The 20,000-nt window shown below is 40.8% G+C and overlaps 1 protein-coding gene across 1 annotated transcript in view; it reads left to right on the forward strand.

The window, feature by feature from the left end:
- The window catches only part of prex2 (phosphatidylinositol-3,4,5-trisphosphate-dependent Rac exchange factor 2), an 85,482-nt gene that overhangs the window by 52,911 nt on the left and 12,571 nt on the right, over positions 1–20,000 (forward strand). Inside the window, exons 29-30 of the mRNA XM_079661814.1 lie at positions 15,052–15,239; positions 17,641–17,831. Of these exons, the coding sequence (XP_079517940.1) occupies positions 15,052–15,239; positions 17,641–17,831 (379 nt within the window). The remainder of the gene's footprint in view (positions 1–15,051; positions 15,240–17,640; positions 17,832–20,000) is intronic.

A 20,000-nucleotide genomic window follows, 5' to 3' on the forward strand; every position in this document is an offset into this window, starting at 1 on the left:
GGACTATAAGGCGCACCTGAATATAAGCCGCAGCAGCTAAATTGAATGATGTGTACATATATAACCCGCACTGGACTATAAGCCGCAGGTGTTTTAATGTTTCATTACCATATGTAAGGGTTCGTGCACAGAGGGGATTGTGGGGAAAGAGATGGCTGTTTGAGGAAGCTCCCATTTATTAACATTTCAACAAACAAGTTGCATATTTGCATAACGTATTCAAGTGTTAGCATTTAGTGCAATAGTAGCTACAGAACATGTGCTTTGTAAACTGTACTGTATCACATAGCGTTTCAGACACACACACTTTTCAACTTTCAAACTTAAACGGTGCGCTCCCAGCGCACGTACCGGCAGTGATCTACAGCAGTGGTTTTCAACCAGTGGTACGGGGACAAACTGTCTCGCTCTCGTAATGTCTGTCTGTCTTGCTCTCGTTCTGTCTCTCGTACCACTCTCGGTTCCACTTTTACTTTTGCGCGCTACCTGTCTCACTCTTTTCCGGCCTCCAGCTTTTCCTGCTGGAGCCCGCCGCTTAAAGGTGGGGGGGCGCGGACCGGCCATAGAGCCCAATAGAGTTAAAGGTGGTGGACTGTAACCTGTAAAGTCCATAGATCTAGGAGGTCCCCTAGTGGCCGTTAGCTGTAACATCCATAGATTAGCCGCACCGTTATATAAGCCGCAGGGTCGAAAAATGGGAAAAAAGGCGCGGTTTATAGTTAGAAAATTACGGTACTCACAATTATGTTTGCCTTTCAAATTATGACATGAAAATCAGATTTTATCCTAAAGATCTTCAACTGAAAGACAGAAAAATATATAAAAAAGAAGCAAAAATGCAAAATAGGACGTTCAGTATATTTGCATCTGGGTGACGCATTGCAGATTGAAGTCTATGGATCTGAGTCGTGTTGCAGCTCGGCTCCAAAGAACTACAGATGCTTTAATACCAGGATTAAAACATGTTTACTGAAACCTCTGTAGATAATAATCCCACTCTTTGGAGAGCGTCCTCTCTCGACACCTTCCTCTAAACATCTGCTGCAGATGTGTGTAATTAAACAGAGCTTAAAACGTTATCTTCTTCTTCTTCTCCTGAAAGCTTGAAATCAGATCCTGCAACAAACACGAATGCACCTCGGCTCGTTCCCACCGAGCGGTTTAATTCAGTCGTAGTGTTTTGCTCGATGAGTGAGAGGAATGTTAAGCATCGATTTAGAGAGTGGGATTTCCCAAAGTGTGTTAGTGGATATGAAATGTTCTGTGAGCATCAGGCTCTCTTTCTCTTTAGGACCTGCAGGACCTTCTGGGACTCCTCGGCTCCTGTGAGGCATCCTCTTTCCTTTGCTTGCAGACTGCCGTTTTATCTGTATTCAAAAAGTCCCTATTCTAATTTAGATACCACAGCAGCGCATGTGTGCGTGCACGTTCTGCAGCACCTTTCTTCAGGACAGGACCTTTCTAAGCTCACATGTGGTGTAATCAGGCTGAAGCGTGTTCCTGCAGCAGGGGGGGGGAACTGTCAGTCTTCACCTGAGCACAGATTAGAATTGATTCTGAAGTCACACACAGCCGAAGCAGCTGACGGGAGGGAGTTCCTGGGGAGAGATGTGTAATAGCAGCACGCTCCAAACCCCCCTAACCAACTGGATTCAATACAGACGGCCTTGTGAGCGGGAAACTGCAGATCACTTCAGTCCAAAGTAAAGACACCGCCTCCTGCTGTTTGTAGTCGATGAGATAATTAGAAGCACTTCATCGTCCCCAATCTAGGACATGTTTGCGTTGCAGCAGAAGAAAAAGACTGTAAACGTCTCAAAATAGAAATAAAATAGCATTACAAAAAGAAAGCAGGATATTATAGGAACATTAGTTCTGTAAGGAATGGATTATTAACTATTACATTGAATATAAATGTTAAATCTTTAAACCAGTGCATTCACTCAGCCTCTACACGACTAGATATCTCTTTTTGATAAACTTAATTGTGTGAGTAATTCTCCTTAGAAACATTTCTTGAAGAGCTGCTTCCAGACTCTCTCTCTTAATTCATGTTAAAGTAAATAATGAGACATTTCAATCAGCTTGGAGTTTTTCCAATATTAGCAGAATATGTTTAACTAAAACAAATATTCGTTAAATCAAGGAATCATTTTTCCAGATATTTCCATATTCACAACACAAGTACTTTGGATTTTCCTATTTCGGTTATACGCCTGAAAAGTGACAAACGGACGAGAGAGATATTGATTTATAATCGGTGGCATTTCTACAGAGCTCTGAATCACTGTTTCATAAAGAGAATTATTTAGAAGAAGTTTGAGCACAAAGAGAGGCAACAAACAGCAGCCACACGAGAGCTTTGTGTTTCCTTACTTTGAGGAACCTAGCTGAATACTGTGCATTCTTAACAAAAAGGATGTGAGTGTCTTTTATCCAAAGACAGATTTCTCTCATTTCTCTCTTTCTGACAGGAAGTTTCTGGAGGTATTTAGTTTTTCAGGACATGTGTTGCATGTTTTTCTCATTTCATATTCACACGCTGATGCAGCTGAGTGTGTTTCACTGCAGGCATTCAGCTATCTGTCCTAAAATGCACGTGGCAGTAATGAGGAAATGTTTGAGAGACTGTCGTTAAGTTTCTCACGCCGTGATACACATTGAAATGATCTGACAGATGGTGTGTAATGATGGAGGTGGAGAGATCAACACATGGATTTATGATGCATGCTGTGTTAGTTAAACAGATCATTCGTGTTCCCATCAGCCATCGGGAATCTCTGCAGTGCAGTCTCTCTTTTGTAATCACAGATACTGCTTTTGTCTGCAAGCCAGATCCATCCTCTCTGTGTTTTCAGGGACAAATGCAGAGTACACACATCCTTTACTGAAGTAGAAGTACACACATCCTTTACTGAAGTAGAAGTACACACATCCTTTACTGAAGTAGAAGTACACACATCCTTTACTGAAGTAGAAGTAAAGAACTTTGAAATGTACTTCAGTAAAAAGTACCCATAACTAGCAGCTGTTTTAAAGAGTACCTGACCTCCCTTTATATTAATAGAACAATAATGTCATTGTTAGCTAATGAATGTTTCCATGGTGACCAACGGCAACATGACAACGTTTTCATTGGTCCCTCTTCTTTAGAGAAGACCAGGAAATGATGGATACACGGATCGTGTTCAAATCAATAGGCACGCAATGACTCTAAATAATAATGATCACGCCACCAAACACACATTCAGACTAAAGGAACCAGCCTGTTTGGAAAATGAGAGAAGTAGAAAGTACAGGTCTTTGAGTTCAACATGTGAGAAGTAGAAAGTACAGGTATTTGAGTTCAACATGTAAGAAGTAGAAAGTACAGGTATTTGAGTTCAACATGTAAGAAGTAGAAAGTACAGGTATTTGTGTTCAACATGTGAGAAGTAGAAAGTACAGGTATTTGAGTTCAACATGTAAGAAGTAGAAAGTACAGGTATTTGTGTTCAAAATGTAAGAAGTAGAAAGTACAGGTATTTGTGTTCAACATGTGAGAAGTAGAAAGTACAGGTATTTGAGTTCAACATGTAAGAAGTAGAAAGTACAGGTATTTGGGTTCAACATGTAAGAAGTAGAAAGTACAGGTATTTGTGTTCAACATGTAAGAAGTAGAAAGTACAGGTATTTGTGTTCAACATGTAAGAAGTAGAAAGTACAGGTATTTGTGTTCAACATGTAAGAAGTAGAAAGTACAGGTATTTGAGTTCAACATGTAAGAAGTAGAAAGTACAGGTATTTGTGTTCAACATGTAAGAAGTAGAAAGTACAGGTATTTGTGTTCAACATGTAAGAAGTAGAAAGTACAGGTATTTGAGTTCAACATGTAAGAAGTAGAAAGTACAGGTATTTGAGTTCAACATGTAAGAAGTAGAAAGTACAGGTATTTGGGTTCAACATGTAAGAAGTAGAAAGTACAGGTATTTGGGTTCAACATGTGAGAATTAGAAAGTACAGGTATTTGAGTTCAACATGTAAGAAGTAGAAAGTACAGGTATTTGTGTTCAACATGTAAGAAGTAGAAAGTACAGGTATTTGTGTTCAACATGTAAGAAGTAGAAAGTACAGGTATTTGGGTTCAACCTGTAAGAAGTAGAAAGTACAGGTATTTGTGTTCAACATGTGAGAAGTAGAAAGTACAGGTATTTGTGTTCAACATGTGAGAAGTAGAAAGTACAGGTATTTGTGTTCAACATGTAAGAAGTAGAAAGTACAGGTATTTGTGTTCAACATGTAAGAAGTAGAAAGTACAGGTATTTGTGTTCAACATGTAAGAAGTAGAAAGTACAGGTATTTGGGTTCAACCTGTAAGAAGTAGAAAGTACAGGTATTTGTGTTCAACATGTGAGAAGTAGAAAGTACAGGTATTTGTGTTCAACATGTGAGAAGTAGAAAGTACAGGTATTTGTGTTCAACATGTAAGAAGTAGAAAGTACAGGTATTTGTGTTCAACATGTAAGAAGTAGAAAGTACAGGTATTTGTGTTCAACATGTAAGAAGTAGAAAGTTCAGGTATTTGAGTTCAACATGTAAGAAGTAGAAAGTACAGGTATTTGTGTTCAACATGTAAGAAGTAGAAAGTACAGGTATTTGTGTTCAACATGTAAGAAATAGAAAGTACAGGTATTTGTGTTCAACATGTAAGAAGTAGAAAGTACAGGTATTTGTGTTCAACATGAGAGAAGTAGAAAGTACAGGTATTTGTGTTCAACATGTAAGAAGTAGAAAGTACAGGTATTTGTGTTCAACATGAGAGAAGTAGAAAGTACAGGTATTTGTGTTCAACATGTAAGAAGTAGAAAGTACAGGTATTTGTGTTCAACATGTAAGAAGTAGAAAGTACAGGTATTTGTGTTCAACATGTAAGAAGTAGAAAGTACAGGTATTTGTGTTCAACATGTAAGAAGTAGAAAGTACAGGTATTTGTGTTCAACATGTAAGAAGTAGAAAGTACAGGTATTTGTGTTAGAAATGTAAGAAGTCAAAGTAAAAAGTTGTCAGAAAAATAAGTAGTGAAGTAAAGTACTGATACCAGAAACATGTACTTAAGTACAGTAACAAAGTATTTGTACTCCACTACTTCCCACCTTTGAAGATCAGCTGGTTAAACCGATGTAATTTAAGTATAAATATAAGAGAAATGAGCTGAGCTCTAGAGTCCAGCGAAAACACTTTTACTGCTTTTCATTTAGAGACGTTTATTGGCAAACTAATGCATCGAGTTAACGAGGACTAACTCAGGGGCTTTATTTGTTTTAAACACACGTGTATCAGCTAAACCCCTGAGCACACACCTCTCACTTGTATACAGACTCTTATTTGAATTGACTCGCACATCTCAAAACATTCTCCTGCTATTATACCTTGTTTTGAATGGCCATACCCGCACTAAGCTAATGTGCAAATGATGATGAAGCCTGGAATTGAACTGAGGGACAGCGGTGTAAATCACACTCACTCAACAATAGATGTGTGACATCCCTTCAGCATGAATCATCACAACAACCACAACAACAACAGAAATCTGAGCTCCATGTGACTGATGGCTCTCCTCCTCTCTCGGGAGGTTATGATTGATAACACAAAAGCTGCTGCAGCAAAACATCCTCCATGAAACGTGCCTTAGTGAAGCAGTGAGGAAATGTGTGATGTTTCCCAGCTTTGAGAGGGAGTCAGAGGAAAGCCACAGATCCATTCATCATCTCTCTGATTGGTTCATTGAGCAGCTGGAACGATGACACGTCTGCTCTCAGTGAGGCTTCATATCGTTCAAAACACTTTTCTTCTTCTTCATTGCTTTGTAAAGAGATGCATCTGTGATCTACGCCCCCTGCGTGTGTTCCTCATCTGCAGATACTGAGACTCTTAAAGGACGAGACAAGGTGCTTTTATTCAGTCTGAAACAGATACCATTACTAGCCTTTACATTCAAGTTTGATTTACAATAACCTTTCCTTTGTGAAGTGTTTCCTATATCTCTATATATCTCCTATCTCATCTCAACTCTCCCTGTGTTTCTCTGGTTTTAATATTCATGTTTTGGTGAGAAAATGCAGCCGTTTGTTGTTAAAAACACACACGGAAACGCCTCCACTGGATACAAGGCTCTGTACGTGCAGAGGTGGGAAGTAGTGGAGTACAAATACTTTGTTACTGCACTTAAGTACATGTTTCTGGTATCAGTACTTTACTCCACTACTTACTTTTCTGACGACTTTTGACTTTGACTTCTAACATGTTGAACCCAAATACCTGTACTTTCTACTTCTTACATGTTGAACCCAAATACCTGTACTTTCTACTTCTTACATGTTGAACACAAATACCTGTACTTTCTACTTCTTACATGTTGAACTCAAATACCTGTACTTTCTACTTCTTACATGTTGAACTCAAATACCTGTACTTTCTACTTCTTACATGTTGAACTCAAATACCTGTACTTTCTACTTCTTACATGTTGAACACAAATACCTGTACTTTCTACTTCTCACATGTTGAACTCAAATACCTGTACTTTCTACTTCTTACATGTTGAACACAAATACCTGTACTTTCTACTTCTCACATGTTGAACACAAATACCTGTACTTTCTACTTCTTACATGTTGAACTCAAATACCTGTACTTTCTACTTCTTACATGTTGAACTCAAATACCTGTACTTTCTACTTCTCACATGTTGAACTCAAATACCTGTACTTTCTACTTCTTACATGTTGAACTCAAATACCTGTACTTTCTACTTCTTACATGTTGAACTCAAATACCTGTACTTTCTACTTCTTACATGTTGAACTCAAATACCTGTACTTTCTACTTCTCACATGTTGAACTCAAATACCTGTACTTTCTACTTCTCACATGTTGAACTCAAATACCTGTACTTTCTACTTCTTACATGTTGAACACAAATACCTGTACTTTCTACTTCTCACATGTTGAACTCAAATACCTGTACTTTCTACTTCTTACATGTTGAACACAAATACCTGTACTTTCTACTTCTCACATGTTGAACTCAAATACCTGTACTTTCTACTTCTTACATGTTGAACACAAATACCTGTACTTTCTACTTCTCACATGTTGAACTCAAATACCTGTACTTTCTACTTCTTACATGTTGAACTCAAATACCTGTACTTTCTACTTCTTACATGTTGAACACAAATACCTGTACTTTCTACTTCTCACATGTTGAACTCAAATACCTGTACTTTCTACTTCTTACATGTTGAACTCAAATACCTGTACTTTCTACTTCTTACATGTTGAACACAAATACCTGTACTTTCTACTTCTTACATGTTGAACACAAATACCTGTACTTTCTACTTCTCACATGTTGAACACAAATACCTGTACTTTCTACTTCTTACATGTTGAACACAAATACCTGTACTTTCTACTTCTTACATGTTGAACTCAAATACCTGTACTTTCTACTTCTTACATGTTGAACACAAATACCTGTACTTTCTACTTCTTACATGTTGAACACAAATACCTGTACTTTCTACTTCTTACATGTTGAACACAAATACCTGTACTTTCTACTTCTTACATGTTGAACTCAAATACCTGTACTTTCTACTTCTTACATGTTGAACACTAATACCTGTACTTTCTACTTCTTACATGTTGAACTCAAATACCTGTACTTTCTACTTCTCACATGTTGAACACTAATACCTGTACTTTCTACTTCTTACATGTTGAACACAAATACCTGTACTTTCTACTTCTTACATGTTGAACACAAATACCTGTACTTTCTACTTCTTACATGTTGAACACAAATACCTGTACTTTCTACTTCTTACATGTTGAACACAAATACCTGTACTTTCTACTTCTTACATGTTGAACACAAATACCTGTACTTTCTACTTCTTACATGTTGAACTCAAATACCTGTACTTTCTACTTCTTACATGTTGAACACTAATACCTGTACTTTCTACTTCTTACATGTTGAACTCAAATACCTGTACTTTCTACTTCTCACATGTTGAACACTAATACCTGTACTTTCTACTTCTTACATGTTGAACTCAAATACCTGTACTTTCTACTTCTTACATGTTGAACTCAAATACCTGTACTTTCTACTTCTTACATGTTGAACACTAATACCTGTACTTTCTACTTCTTACATGTTGAACTCAAATACCTGTACTTTCTACTTCTTACATGTTGAACTCAAATACCTGTACTTTCTACTTCTTACATGTTGAACACAAATACCTGTACTTTCTACTTCTAACATGTTGAACACAAATACCTGTACTTTCTACTTCTTACATGTTGAACTCAAATACCTGTACTTTCTACTTCTTACATGTTGAACTCAAATACCTGTACTTTCTACTTCTTACATGTTGAACTCAAATACCTGTACTTTCTACTTCTTACATGTTGAACTCAAATACCTGTACTTTCTACTTCTCTCATTTTCCAAACAGGCTGGTTCCTTTAGTCTGAATGTGTGTTTGGTGGCGTGATCATTATTATTTAGAGTCATTGCGTGCCTATTGATTTGAACACGATCCGTGTATCCATCATTTCCTGGTCTTCTCTAAAGAAGAGGGACCAATGGAAACGTTGTCATGTTGCCGTTGTTCAGCATGGAAACATTCATTAGCTAACAATGACATTATTGTTCTATTAATATAAAGGGAGGTCAGGTACTCTTTAAAACAGCTGCTAGTTATGGGTACTTTTTACTGAAGTACATTTCAAAGTTCTTTACTTTGACTTGAGGAAAGAAGTTTAGTCAGTACTTCTACTTTCACCAGAGTATTTTTAAACACGAGTATCTGTACTTCTACTTGAGTAAAGGATGTGTGTACTTCTACTTCAGTAAAGGATGTGTGTACTTCGACTTGAGTAAAGGATGTGTGTACTTCTACTTGAGTAAAGGATGTGTGTACTTCGACTTGAGTAAAGGATGGGTGTACTTCGACTTGAGTAAAGGATGGGTGTTCTGTTGACATCTCTGTTGTACAGCATGAGCACCTTTGTATTGATGTACCTGTGCATGTGAAGGTCTTTCCTGCCGTAGTAACTCATGTCCGACATACAGCTGGTGATAAATCAGGAAGTGTAAATAGGAAGTGAGGAAGTGACCTCTAGAAGCAGTTCTCCATCAAACCCCGAGGACGCTGCAGGGGATTCTGGGAGATTTAATAACGCAGAGTGTCACTCAGTGAGTGATTTACAGGGACCAGCCTGCACCTCTGCAGCCTCACGCACGCTGTTATAAATATATAATACATCCTGGACACGTGTGAGGCGTCTCAAGGATTCAAGGCTTTTATTGTCCTTTGAACACAGTGTAGTTTTGTCAATGAAGATCTTAGGCTCCTCCAACAGTGCAACAACTTAACAGATACGACCGTTCAAATACAAGTAAATACAATAGAATAGAAATAGAGCAAGGAGACTCTACAAGTCATTTGAATCCCTTGACTCCTGCATCCTTTCCCTCCTCTTAACTCCCTTTCCTTCCTCCTTTGACTCCCTTTCCTTACTCCCTTGACTCCTGCTTCCTTTCCCTTCTGAACTCCCTTTCCATACTCCCGAGACTCCCTTTCCTTAATCCCTTGATTCCTGCTTCCTTTCACTCCCGAACTCCCTTTCCTTACTCCCTTGACTCCTGCTTCCTTTACATCCTGAACTCCCTTTCCATACTCCCGAGACTCCCTTTCCTTAATCCCTTGACTCCTGCTTCCTTTCCATCCTGAGCTCCCTTTCCTTACTCCCTTGACTCCTGCTTCCTTTCCATCCTGAGCTCCCTTTCCTTACTCCCTTAACTCCTGCTTCCTTTCACTCCCGAACTCCCTTTCCTTACTCCCTTGACTCCTGCTTCCTTTCCCTCCTGAACTCCCTTTCCTTACTCCCTTGACTACCTTTCCTTACTCCCTTGACTCCTGCTTCCTTTCACTCCTGAACTCCCTTTCCTTACTCCCGAGACTCCCTTTCCTTAATCCCTTGACTCCTGCTTCCTTTCCCTCCTGAACTCCATTTCCTTACTCCAGAGACTCCCTTTCCTTACTCCCTTGACTCCTGCTTCCTTTCACTCCCGAACTCCCTTTCCTTACTCCCTTGACTCTTGCTTCCTTTCCCTCCTGAACTCCCTTTCCTTACTCCCTTGACTCCCTTTCCTTACTCCCTTGACTCCTGCTTCCTTTCCCTCCTGAACTCCCTTTCCTTACTCCCTTGACTCCCTTTCCTTACTCCCTTGACTCCTGCTTCCTTTCCCTCCTGAACTCCATTTCTTTACTCCCGAGACTCCCTTTCCTTAAGCCCTTGACTCCTGCTTCCTTTACCTCCTGAACTCCATTTCTTTACTCCCGAGACTCCCTTTCCTTAATCCCTTGACTCCTGCTTCCTTTCCCTCCTGAACTCCCTTTCCTTACTCCCTTGACTCCCTTTCCTTTCTCCCTTGACTCCTGCTTCCTTTCCCTCCTGATCTCCCTTTCCTTACTCCCTTGACTCCCTTTCCTTACTTCCTTGACTCCTGCTTCCTTTCACTCCCGAACTCCCTTGACTTACTCCCTTGACTCCTGCTTCATTTCCCTCCTGAACTCCCTTTCCTTACTCCCTTGACTCCCTTTCCTTACCCCCTTGACTCCTGCTTCCTTTCCCTCCTGAACTCCCTTTCCTTACTCCCGAGACTCCCTTTCCTTACTCCCTTGACTCCTGCTTCCTTTCCCTCCTGAACTCCCTTTCCTTACTCCCGAGACTCCCTTTCCTTAATCCCTTGACTCCTGCTTCCTTTCAATTCCAGATCCAAGGCTTTTATTGTCATGTGTTCAGCAGCTACAGTGAGAATCTGAGGTCACGGCCTCCAACAGAGCAACACAGTGAAACAGATTGTGTCAAATGATACGTATAAATCCATTTCTCCTTAAAAGCCATGCAGTTACATTATAGATTAGCTGTTCCTTAACATAATATATTGTGTTTATTATAATGCTTTCTCAGCTTCACAACTCACCTTTTGGCATCCTCAAACTGTATCCTAAATTTTATTTCTGCTGCATCTGGTGGATTATATTTGAAACACTCAGTCGAGGTGTTTCTTCGTGCTGTTTGGATGCAGGATAATGTGGAAAGAAACCTCTTCTTCTGTAAACGGCCTCCAGCTTCCTTTTGTCATGACGAGGCAGAAACAACGAGAATTAAGTGTCCTCATCGGCCCGATAACATAAAACCAGATCAGAGCAGGAAACCTCTGGCCTGCAGCCAACTGCTCCATTAGTGTGTGTGTGTGTGTGTGTGTGTGTGTGTGTGTGTGTGTGTGTGTGTGTGTGTGTGTGTGTGTGTGTGTGTGTGTGTGTGTGTGTGTGTGTGTGTGTGTGTGTGTGTGTGTGTGTGTGTGTGTGTGTGTGTGTGTGTGTGTGTGTGTGTGTGTTAAAAGCATCTAAACATATAGTTTTCCTTATACCCTCCCTCTGCACTACCGTGGTTGTGGTTGTGAGACCTCCCCCGTGGATGCAGAGTTACACTTTATGCGTTTTAATATTGGATAAGGAAGAGCTAAGCCTGTGTAAAAGCCTGCGGGCGCTAAAGCAGGGCAGCTGGAGTTCAGAGGCTTAAAGCGAGTAATAACACACACCCAGCTGAGGTAGACCTTAATATATATATATAGAGAGTGTGTGTGTGTTATGTTCCCAGCCTCACTTTGCACAGTGTGTGTGGGCTTCATATTCACTTCTCTTGCATTATATAAGGTTTAAGTGGAGATCATCTGCAGATATTGAGACTTTTAAAGGACGAGACGAGGAGATTTTATTCAGTCTGAAACAAATGCTCCTCACAGACAGATAGAATTACAAACCCTGAAGACACCTGAACATCAGCAGGAGAGGACTCTTTAAAGTAGAGACACTACATACTGATATACACCTGAACATCAGCAGGAGAGTACTCTTTAAAGTAGAGACACTACACACTGATATACTCCTGAACATCAGCAGGAGAGGACTCTTTAAAGTAGAGACACTACATACTGATATACACCTGAACATCAGCAGGAGAGGACTCTTTAAAGTAGAGACACCACATACTGATATACACCTGAACATCAGCAGGAGAGGACTCTTTAAAGTAGAGACACTACATACTGATATACACCTGAACATCAGCAGGAGAGGACTCTTTAAAGTAGAGACACTACATACTGACATACACCTGAACATCAGCAGGAGAGGACTCTTTAAAGTAGAGACACTACATACTGATATACACCTGAACATCAGCAGGAGAGGACTCTTTAAAGTAGAGACACTACATACTGATATACACCTGAACATCAGCAGGAGAGGACTCTTTAAAGTAGAGACACTACATACTGATATACACCTTAACATCAGCAGGAGAGGACTCTTTAAAGTAGAGACACTACATACTGATATACATCTGAACATCAGCAGGAGAGGACTCTTTAAAGTAGAGACACTACATACTGATATACACCTGAACATCAGCAGAAGAGGACTCTTTAAAGTAGAGACACTACATACTGATATACACCTGAACATCAGCAGGAGAGGACTCTTTAAAGTAGAGACACTACTTACTGATATACACCTGAACATCAGCAGGAGAGGACTCTTTAAAGTAGAGACACTACATACTGATATACACCTGAACATCAGCAGGAGAGGACTCTTTAAAGTAGAGACACTACATACTGATATACACCTGAACATCAGCAGGAGAGGACTCTTTAAAGTAGAGACACTACATACTGATATACACCTGAACATCAGCAGGAGAGGACTCTTTAAAGTAGAGACACTACATACTGATATACACCTTAACATCAGCAGGAGAGGACTCTTTAAAGTAGAGACACTACATACTGATATACATCTGAACATCAGCAGGAGAGGACTCTTTAAAGTAGAGACACTACATACTGATATACACCTGAACATCAGCAGAAGAGGACTCTTTAAAGTAGAGACACTACATACTGATATACACCTGAACATCAGCAGGAGAGGACTCTTTAAAGTAGAGACACTACTTACTGATATACACCTGAACATCAGCAGGAGAGGACTCTTTAAAGTAGAGACACTACATACTGATATACACCTGAACATCAGCAGGAGAGGACTCTTTAAAGTAGAGACACTACATACTGATATACACCTGAACATCAGCAGGAGAGGACTCTTTAAAGTAGAGACACTACATACTGATATACAACTGAACATCAGCAGGAGAGGACTCTTTAAAGTAGAGACACTACTTACTGATATACACCTGAACATCAGCAGGAGAGGACTCTTTAAAGTAGAGACACTACATACTGATATACACCTGAACATCAGCAGGAGAGGACTCTTTAAAGTAGAGACACTACATACTGATATACACCTGAACATCAGCAGGAGAGGACTCTTTAAAGTAGAGACACTACATACTGATATACACCTGAACATCAGCAGGAGAGGACTCTTTAAAGTAGAGACACTACATACTGATATACACCTTAACATCAGCAGGAGAGGACTCTTTAAAGTAGAGACACTACATACTGATATACATCTGAACATCAGCAGGAGAGGACTCTTTAAAGTAGAGACACTACATACTGATATACACCTGAACATCAGCAGAAGAGGACTCTTTAAAGTAGACACACTACATACTGATATACACCTGAACATCAGCAGGAGAGGACTCTTTAAAGTAGAGACACTACTTACTGATATACACCTGAACATCAGCAGGAGAGGACTCTTTAAAGTAGAGACACTACATACTGATATACACCTGAACATCAGCAGGAGAGGACTCTTTAAAGTAGAGACACTACATACTGATATACACCTGAACATCAGCAGGAGAGGACTCTTTAAAGTAGAGACACTACATACTGATATACACCTGAACATCAGCAGGAGAGTAAATCCAGTATTTCAAGCTTCTTCACTTCCTGTTTTGCCTCCAGTGCTTTTTACGAGATGCCGTTTAACTCGTTTATACTGTGAGCATCTTTTAAATGACACGGCCATCTTGAAACAATTACACGGGCTGTTAGCTCTGAACCCTCCACTAACTCAGCTCCTGGTGATTTAATAAAGCATGCCAAAAGGTTAAAGGGTAATTTGCTCACAGAGAGATGAAGCACCTGGATAACTTCAACAAGTGGAGGAGAGAAATGTGCATCTGAACATCTGAGATTGATGAGCTGTTGCACACACTTCCTTAACGACTGCAGGAACTGGACTTAAAGGGATACTACAACCCATACAATAATTACTTATATATCAATTACTCACCCCAGGATACTTTGAAATATTGCAGGGAACTTTTGCATGGTTCAAAAAGATCAACAAATGAAGAAATAAGGAATTTAAGGAAATCAGGGCCTCGTTCTTGTGCATGAATCCCACTCGTCCAGATGAGTCCAACATGTATTTAAAATGTAGATTATTTTAGATAATGCTTTTTTTTAAATGCAACAGTCCATTTTTTAGCATGCAAGAAACACAACCGGTTATCTCCAAGAATACAAAGTTATCTGTGGAAGTAATTGATATATAAATGATTATTTTGGGGGTGACTCTCTTCAAGTGCCTTTTCATACGTAATGTTTCCTGCAGCGCTGCATTATGAAGTATATCGTTCATTGTTTGGCGAGCATGCTTCTCCATGGCTTTGAATCCCTTGTTTATAATCAGTCTCTTGAATCAGGGATAACAGTCAGGGAGGAACAGCTCGGAGAGATGATTCCTCTTCAGCCTGATTTCAGAAAGCAGGTCTCCTCTCTGCTGGAGAAGACGTGATTTCATTACAGTCGGCTAATCTTGGTGTTTCTATTTATAACTGCTGGATTACTCACTTATATGTGCTGACTGCTGAGTGTGCACTTCATTGGGACTCATAGAGTGCTGCCCCCTGTGGAGAGAGAGGGAATGGCTCCCTCTGCTCTGCATGAATGAATGAGTTGGAGTGACGCCCAGACAGCGAGATGCTGAGCGTGTGTTTCTGCTGAGCTGGACCCCAGCTACTCAGCTGATGGATGCTGCAGTGGTTCACGCTTCACACACACAGATGTGTTTGTATTCACATGTTGTGTGTGTGTGTGTGTGTCCCTCAGGGCTTTCTATCTGGACCAGTCCAACCTGACGCCAAGCTCCACTCCTAAAGCTGCTCTCATCGATAAGGTGAGAGAAACTCATGATGCCTTCAGGACGAGACACAAAAACACTATCTTTAATATTATTTAAAACAGAGAAATGACAAAACCCCATTTAGTTATTTTTTCGCATAAAAACAACTCTGTATAGAGTTCAGAGTCATATACAAGTCACACTGCATCTCCCTCTGTAACCTATCTGTACAAGTCTAAAATCCAATTTTGGAACTATTCATTGTTTTGTAACATACAACTTGTTAACTTTGGGTTTGAGTCTCATACAAGTCTAACTTAGGGTTTGAGTCTCATACAAGTTTAACTTTGGGTTTGAGTCTCATACAAGTCTAACTTTGGGTTTGAGTCTCATACAAGTCTAACTTTGGGTTTGAGTCTCATACAAGTCTATCTTTGGGTTTGAGTCTCAAACAAGTCTAACTTTGGGTTTGAGTCTCATACAAGTCTATCTTTGGGTTTGAGTCTCATACAAGTTTAACTTTGGGTTTGAGTCTCATACAAGTCTAACTTTGGGTTTGAGTCTCATACAAGTTTAACTTTGGGTTTGAGTCTCATACAAGTCTAACTTTGGGTTTGAGTCTCATACAAGTCTAACTTTGGGTTTGAGTCTCAAACAAGTCTAACTTTGGGTTTGAGTCTCATACAAGTCTATCTTTGGGTTTGAGTCTCATACAAGTTTAACTTTGGGTTTGAGTCTCAAACAAGTCTAACTTTGGGTTTGAGTCTCATACAAGTTTAACTTTGGGTTTGAGTCTCATACAAGTCTATCTTTGGGTTTGAGTCTCAAACAAGTCTAACTTTGGGTTTGAGTCTCATACAAGTCTATCTTTGGGTTTGAGTCTCAAACAAGTCTAACTTTGGGTTTGAGTCTCATACAAGTCTAACTTTGGGTTTGAGTCTCAAACAAGTCTAACTTTGGGTTTGAGTCTCATACAAGTCTATCTTTGGGTTTGAGTCTCAAACAAGTCTAACTTTGGGTTTGAGTCTCATACAAGTCTATCTTTGGGTTTGAGTCTCAAACAAGTCTAACTTTGGGTTTGAGTCTCATACAAGTCTATCTTTGGGTTTGAGTCTCAAACAAGTCTAACTTTGGGTTTGAGTCTCATACAAGTCTAACTTTGGGTTTGAGTCTCAAACAAGTATAACTTTGGGTTTGAGTCTCATACAAGTCTATCTTTGGGTTTGAGTCTCAAACAAGTCTAACTTTGGGTTTGAGTCTCATACAAGTCTATCTTTGGGTTTGAGTCTCATACAAGTCTAACTTTGGGTTTGAGTCTCAAACAAGTCTAACTTTGGGTTTGAGTCTCATACAAGTCTATCTTTGGGTTTGAGTCTCAAACAAGTCTAACTTTGGGTTTGAGTCTCATACAAGTTTAACTTTGGGTTTGAGTCTCAAACAAGTCTATCTTTGGGTTTGAGTCTCAAACAAGTCTAACTTTGGGTTTGAGTCTCATACAAGTCTAACTTTGGGTTTGAGTCTCATACAAGTCTATCTTTGGGTTTGAGTCTCATACAAGTCTAACTTTGGGTTTGAGTCTCAAACAAGTCTAACTTTGGGTTTGAGTCTCAAACAAGTCTAACTTTGGGTTTGAGTCTCATACAAGTCTAACTTTGGGTTTGAGTCTCAAACAAGTCTAACTTTGGGTTTGAGTCTCAAACAAGTCTAACTTTGGGTTTGAGTCTCATACAAGTCTAACTTTGGGTTTGAGTCTCATACAAGTTTAACTTTGGGTTTGAGTCTCATACAAGTTTAACTTTGGGTTTGAGTCTCATACAAGTCTAACTTTGGGTTTGAGTCTCATACAAGTCTAACTTTGGGTTTGAGTCTCATACAAGTTTAACTTTGGGTTTGAGTCTCATACAAGTTTAACTTTGGGTTTGAGTCTCATACAAGTTTAACTTTGGGTTTGAGTCTCATACAAGTCTAACTTTGGGTTTGAGTCTCATACAAGTCTAACTTTGGGTTTGAGTCTCATACAAGCTGCAATGCATCTGTAGTTTAGTTGAGTCATTGGTGTTTAGTCCAAGTTGCAGGTCTTCTTTCATTTAGACCGAACTCAAAACCTATTCTTAAAGTGTAAACTTTGATCGCAGGTGGGACTAAGTCATTGTTTTCCAAGCCGTAGCAGCCAAGTCAAACATCCTAAAGTTTAAAGAAACGTGTTTAGTTAGTAAAGTATACATTCTGCTTTGTGACTTTTTCATTGTTTTGCAAGTCACTAGTCTTGCACCTACATCCCTAGTCCTTAACTTTCCTTGTCTAGTCAGAATTCATCTCTCTCATCACAAGTCAGGGTTTCAAGTCAGTCATAACCTCATATAACTTGTGTCTGGAGTCCATACTCTTGTCTATCTACCGGAGAGAGGACCACAAGGACCTAATCAGCTGATCTTCTCTTTTTGCCCCTCCCCAGCTGATGCGCCCCCTGAACGCAGTGGAGGAGTTGTACCGTCTGATGGAGAGTTTCATCTCCTCCCGGCGGACCCCCCCCTGTCAGTTCACAGCCTGCGGGGCGTCGGGGGTCGGGCTGCTCAGCGTCTCCTCAGAGCTCTGCTCCAGACTGGGGGCCACGCACATCGTCATGTGCAACAGCGGGGTGCATCGGTGAGTGTGCCCGTTCATTTATTACCCTGAAATCATCTCTCTACTTCTACTTCTTCAGTTTTCTCTTAACGCTCTCCGAGCAGATATCACAGGTCTCAGAAATATAAAACAACATGCCTATGAAGTGTTTTACTCAAAATACCCAACAGATCATTCTAGCCTCACCCCCCTCTGTTTCAGCTGTGACTAAAGTGCTGATTCTGGGTCTGTAGCTTTCAAAAATATATATTGATGAAACTCCATATCATGTTCCAAACCACATCAAGGATTCTCTCTGAAACAGGATGGAGCTCAAACTCTCTCTCTCTCTCTCAGGTTCACCACAAGGTGACTTCCTTTTGATTTCCTGCTTCTTCACACCCACTCTCTCCAGTACAGGTTAGCTCTGAGTGTTAGCATGCTAATGTGAACACAGACCATATTACTTCCAGAACACGTCTCATTGTTTCTGACAGCAACCTTTCTGATTGGCCCGTGGGTCTAAAGCCCGCCCACATTTTAGTAATGTGGTCATGAAGCAGCAAATCTGGATCAGCTCCGTTGTTGCCCCGTTTTTAGAGATGTGGGTACGGAGGAGAAGAGAGAGGGGTTTATTTCCTGACACTTAGTGAGTCTCCTGACACACAGGGGACACACGGGGACACACGGAGACACACGGGGACACACGGAGACACACGGGGACACACCGGGACACACCGGGGACACACCGGGGACACATGTTGATGTAAAAAAGACATACAGTAGAAAGTGTATTAGTAAGTCTCCTGACACACACCGGGGACACATGGGGACATACCGGGGACACACCGGGACACACCGGGGATACATGTTGATGTAGAAAAGACATACAGTAGAAAGTGTATTAGTGAGTCTCCTGACACACACCGGGGACAAATGGGGACACACCGGGGACACACAGGGACATACAGGGGACACACCGGGACACACCGGGGACACATGTTGATGTAAAAAAGACATACAGTAGAAAGTGTATTAGTGAGTCTCCTGACACACACGGGGGACACACGAGGACATACCGGGGACACATCGGGACACACCGGGGACACATGTTGATGTAGAAAAGACATACAGTAGAAAGTGTATTAGTGAGTCTCCTGACACACACGGGGGACACACGAGGACTTACCGGGGACACATCGGGACACACCGGGGACACATGTTGATGTAAAAAAGACATACAGTAGAAAGTGTATTAGTGAGTCTCCTGACACACACCGGGGACACACGGAGACACACCGGGGACACACCGGGGACACACAGGGACACACCGGGGACGCATGTTGATGTAGAAAAGACATACAGTAGAAAGTGTATTTTGCATGATAAGAGACCTTTAATACACACTTCTGTGCATTAATCACCAGCACTATTTTCAGGACCCTTTGTCTCCGAGGGGCTTTCAGACTCTCTGGAGAAAGACAGGTCAATTACTCGCATAATTACTGAGTTCTATATTCAGCTGCTGAGGGCTTGATTCCTCCAGGCACCAGGACAGAAATATCCGGATCGTTTGTCACCCCCCATTCCTCTCTTAGACCACCCGACACACTCCATATCTCATGTCTCACACACACACACACACACACACACACACACACACACACACACACACACACACACACACACACACACACACGCACACGCACACGCACACAGAGCAGGATTGATGGTCTGATAAAGCGAGGTTGAGCTCTAATAGAAAGTTCCTGTCTCTGCACGGACCGCTGCCACTTTACTATCCCCCGAGTGTGTGTGTGTGTGTGTGTGTGTGTGTGTGTGTGTGTGTGTGTGTGTGTGTGTGTGTGTGTGTGTGTGTGTGTGTGTGTGTGTGTGTGTGTGTGTGTGTGTGTGTGTGTGTGTGTGTGTGTGTGTGTGTGTGTGTGTGTGTGTGTGTGTGTGTGTGTGTGTGTGTGTGTGTGTGTTGCAGCAGGTGACAGGTAACTGCCATATTTAGGATTATTTGTGCACTTCCTTAAACACTATCTGACTTCCTAAAGCTGCAGACTGACGGCGTGTGTGATTCACAGGAGAGATGTTAAGCGAAGATTTAAAAATCTAAATCCACGTCCTTTCTTTTGGGCGAGGTATTGCAGCATGTCCCTCTCAGGGTCCATATGCATCCTTAAAAAGTCCTCTAAAGCAGTGGTT

This window comes from Notothenia rossii (assembly GCF_949606895.1).
Source record: "Notothenia rossii genome assembly, chromosome: 12".
In the NCBI taxonomy this organism is placed as follows: Eukaryota; Metazoa; Chordata; class Actinopteri; order Perciformes; family Nototheniidae; genus Notothenia; species Notothenia rossii.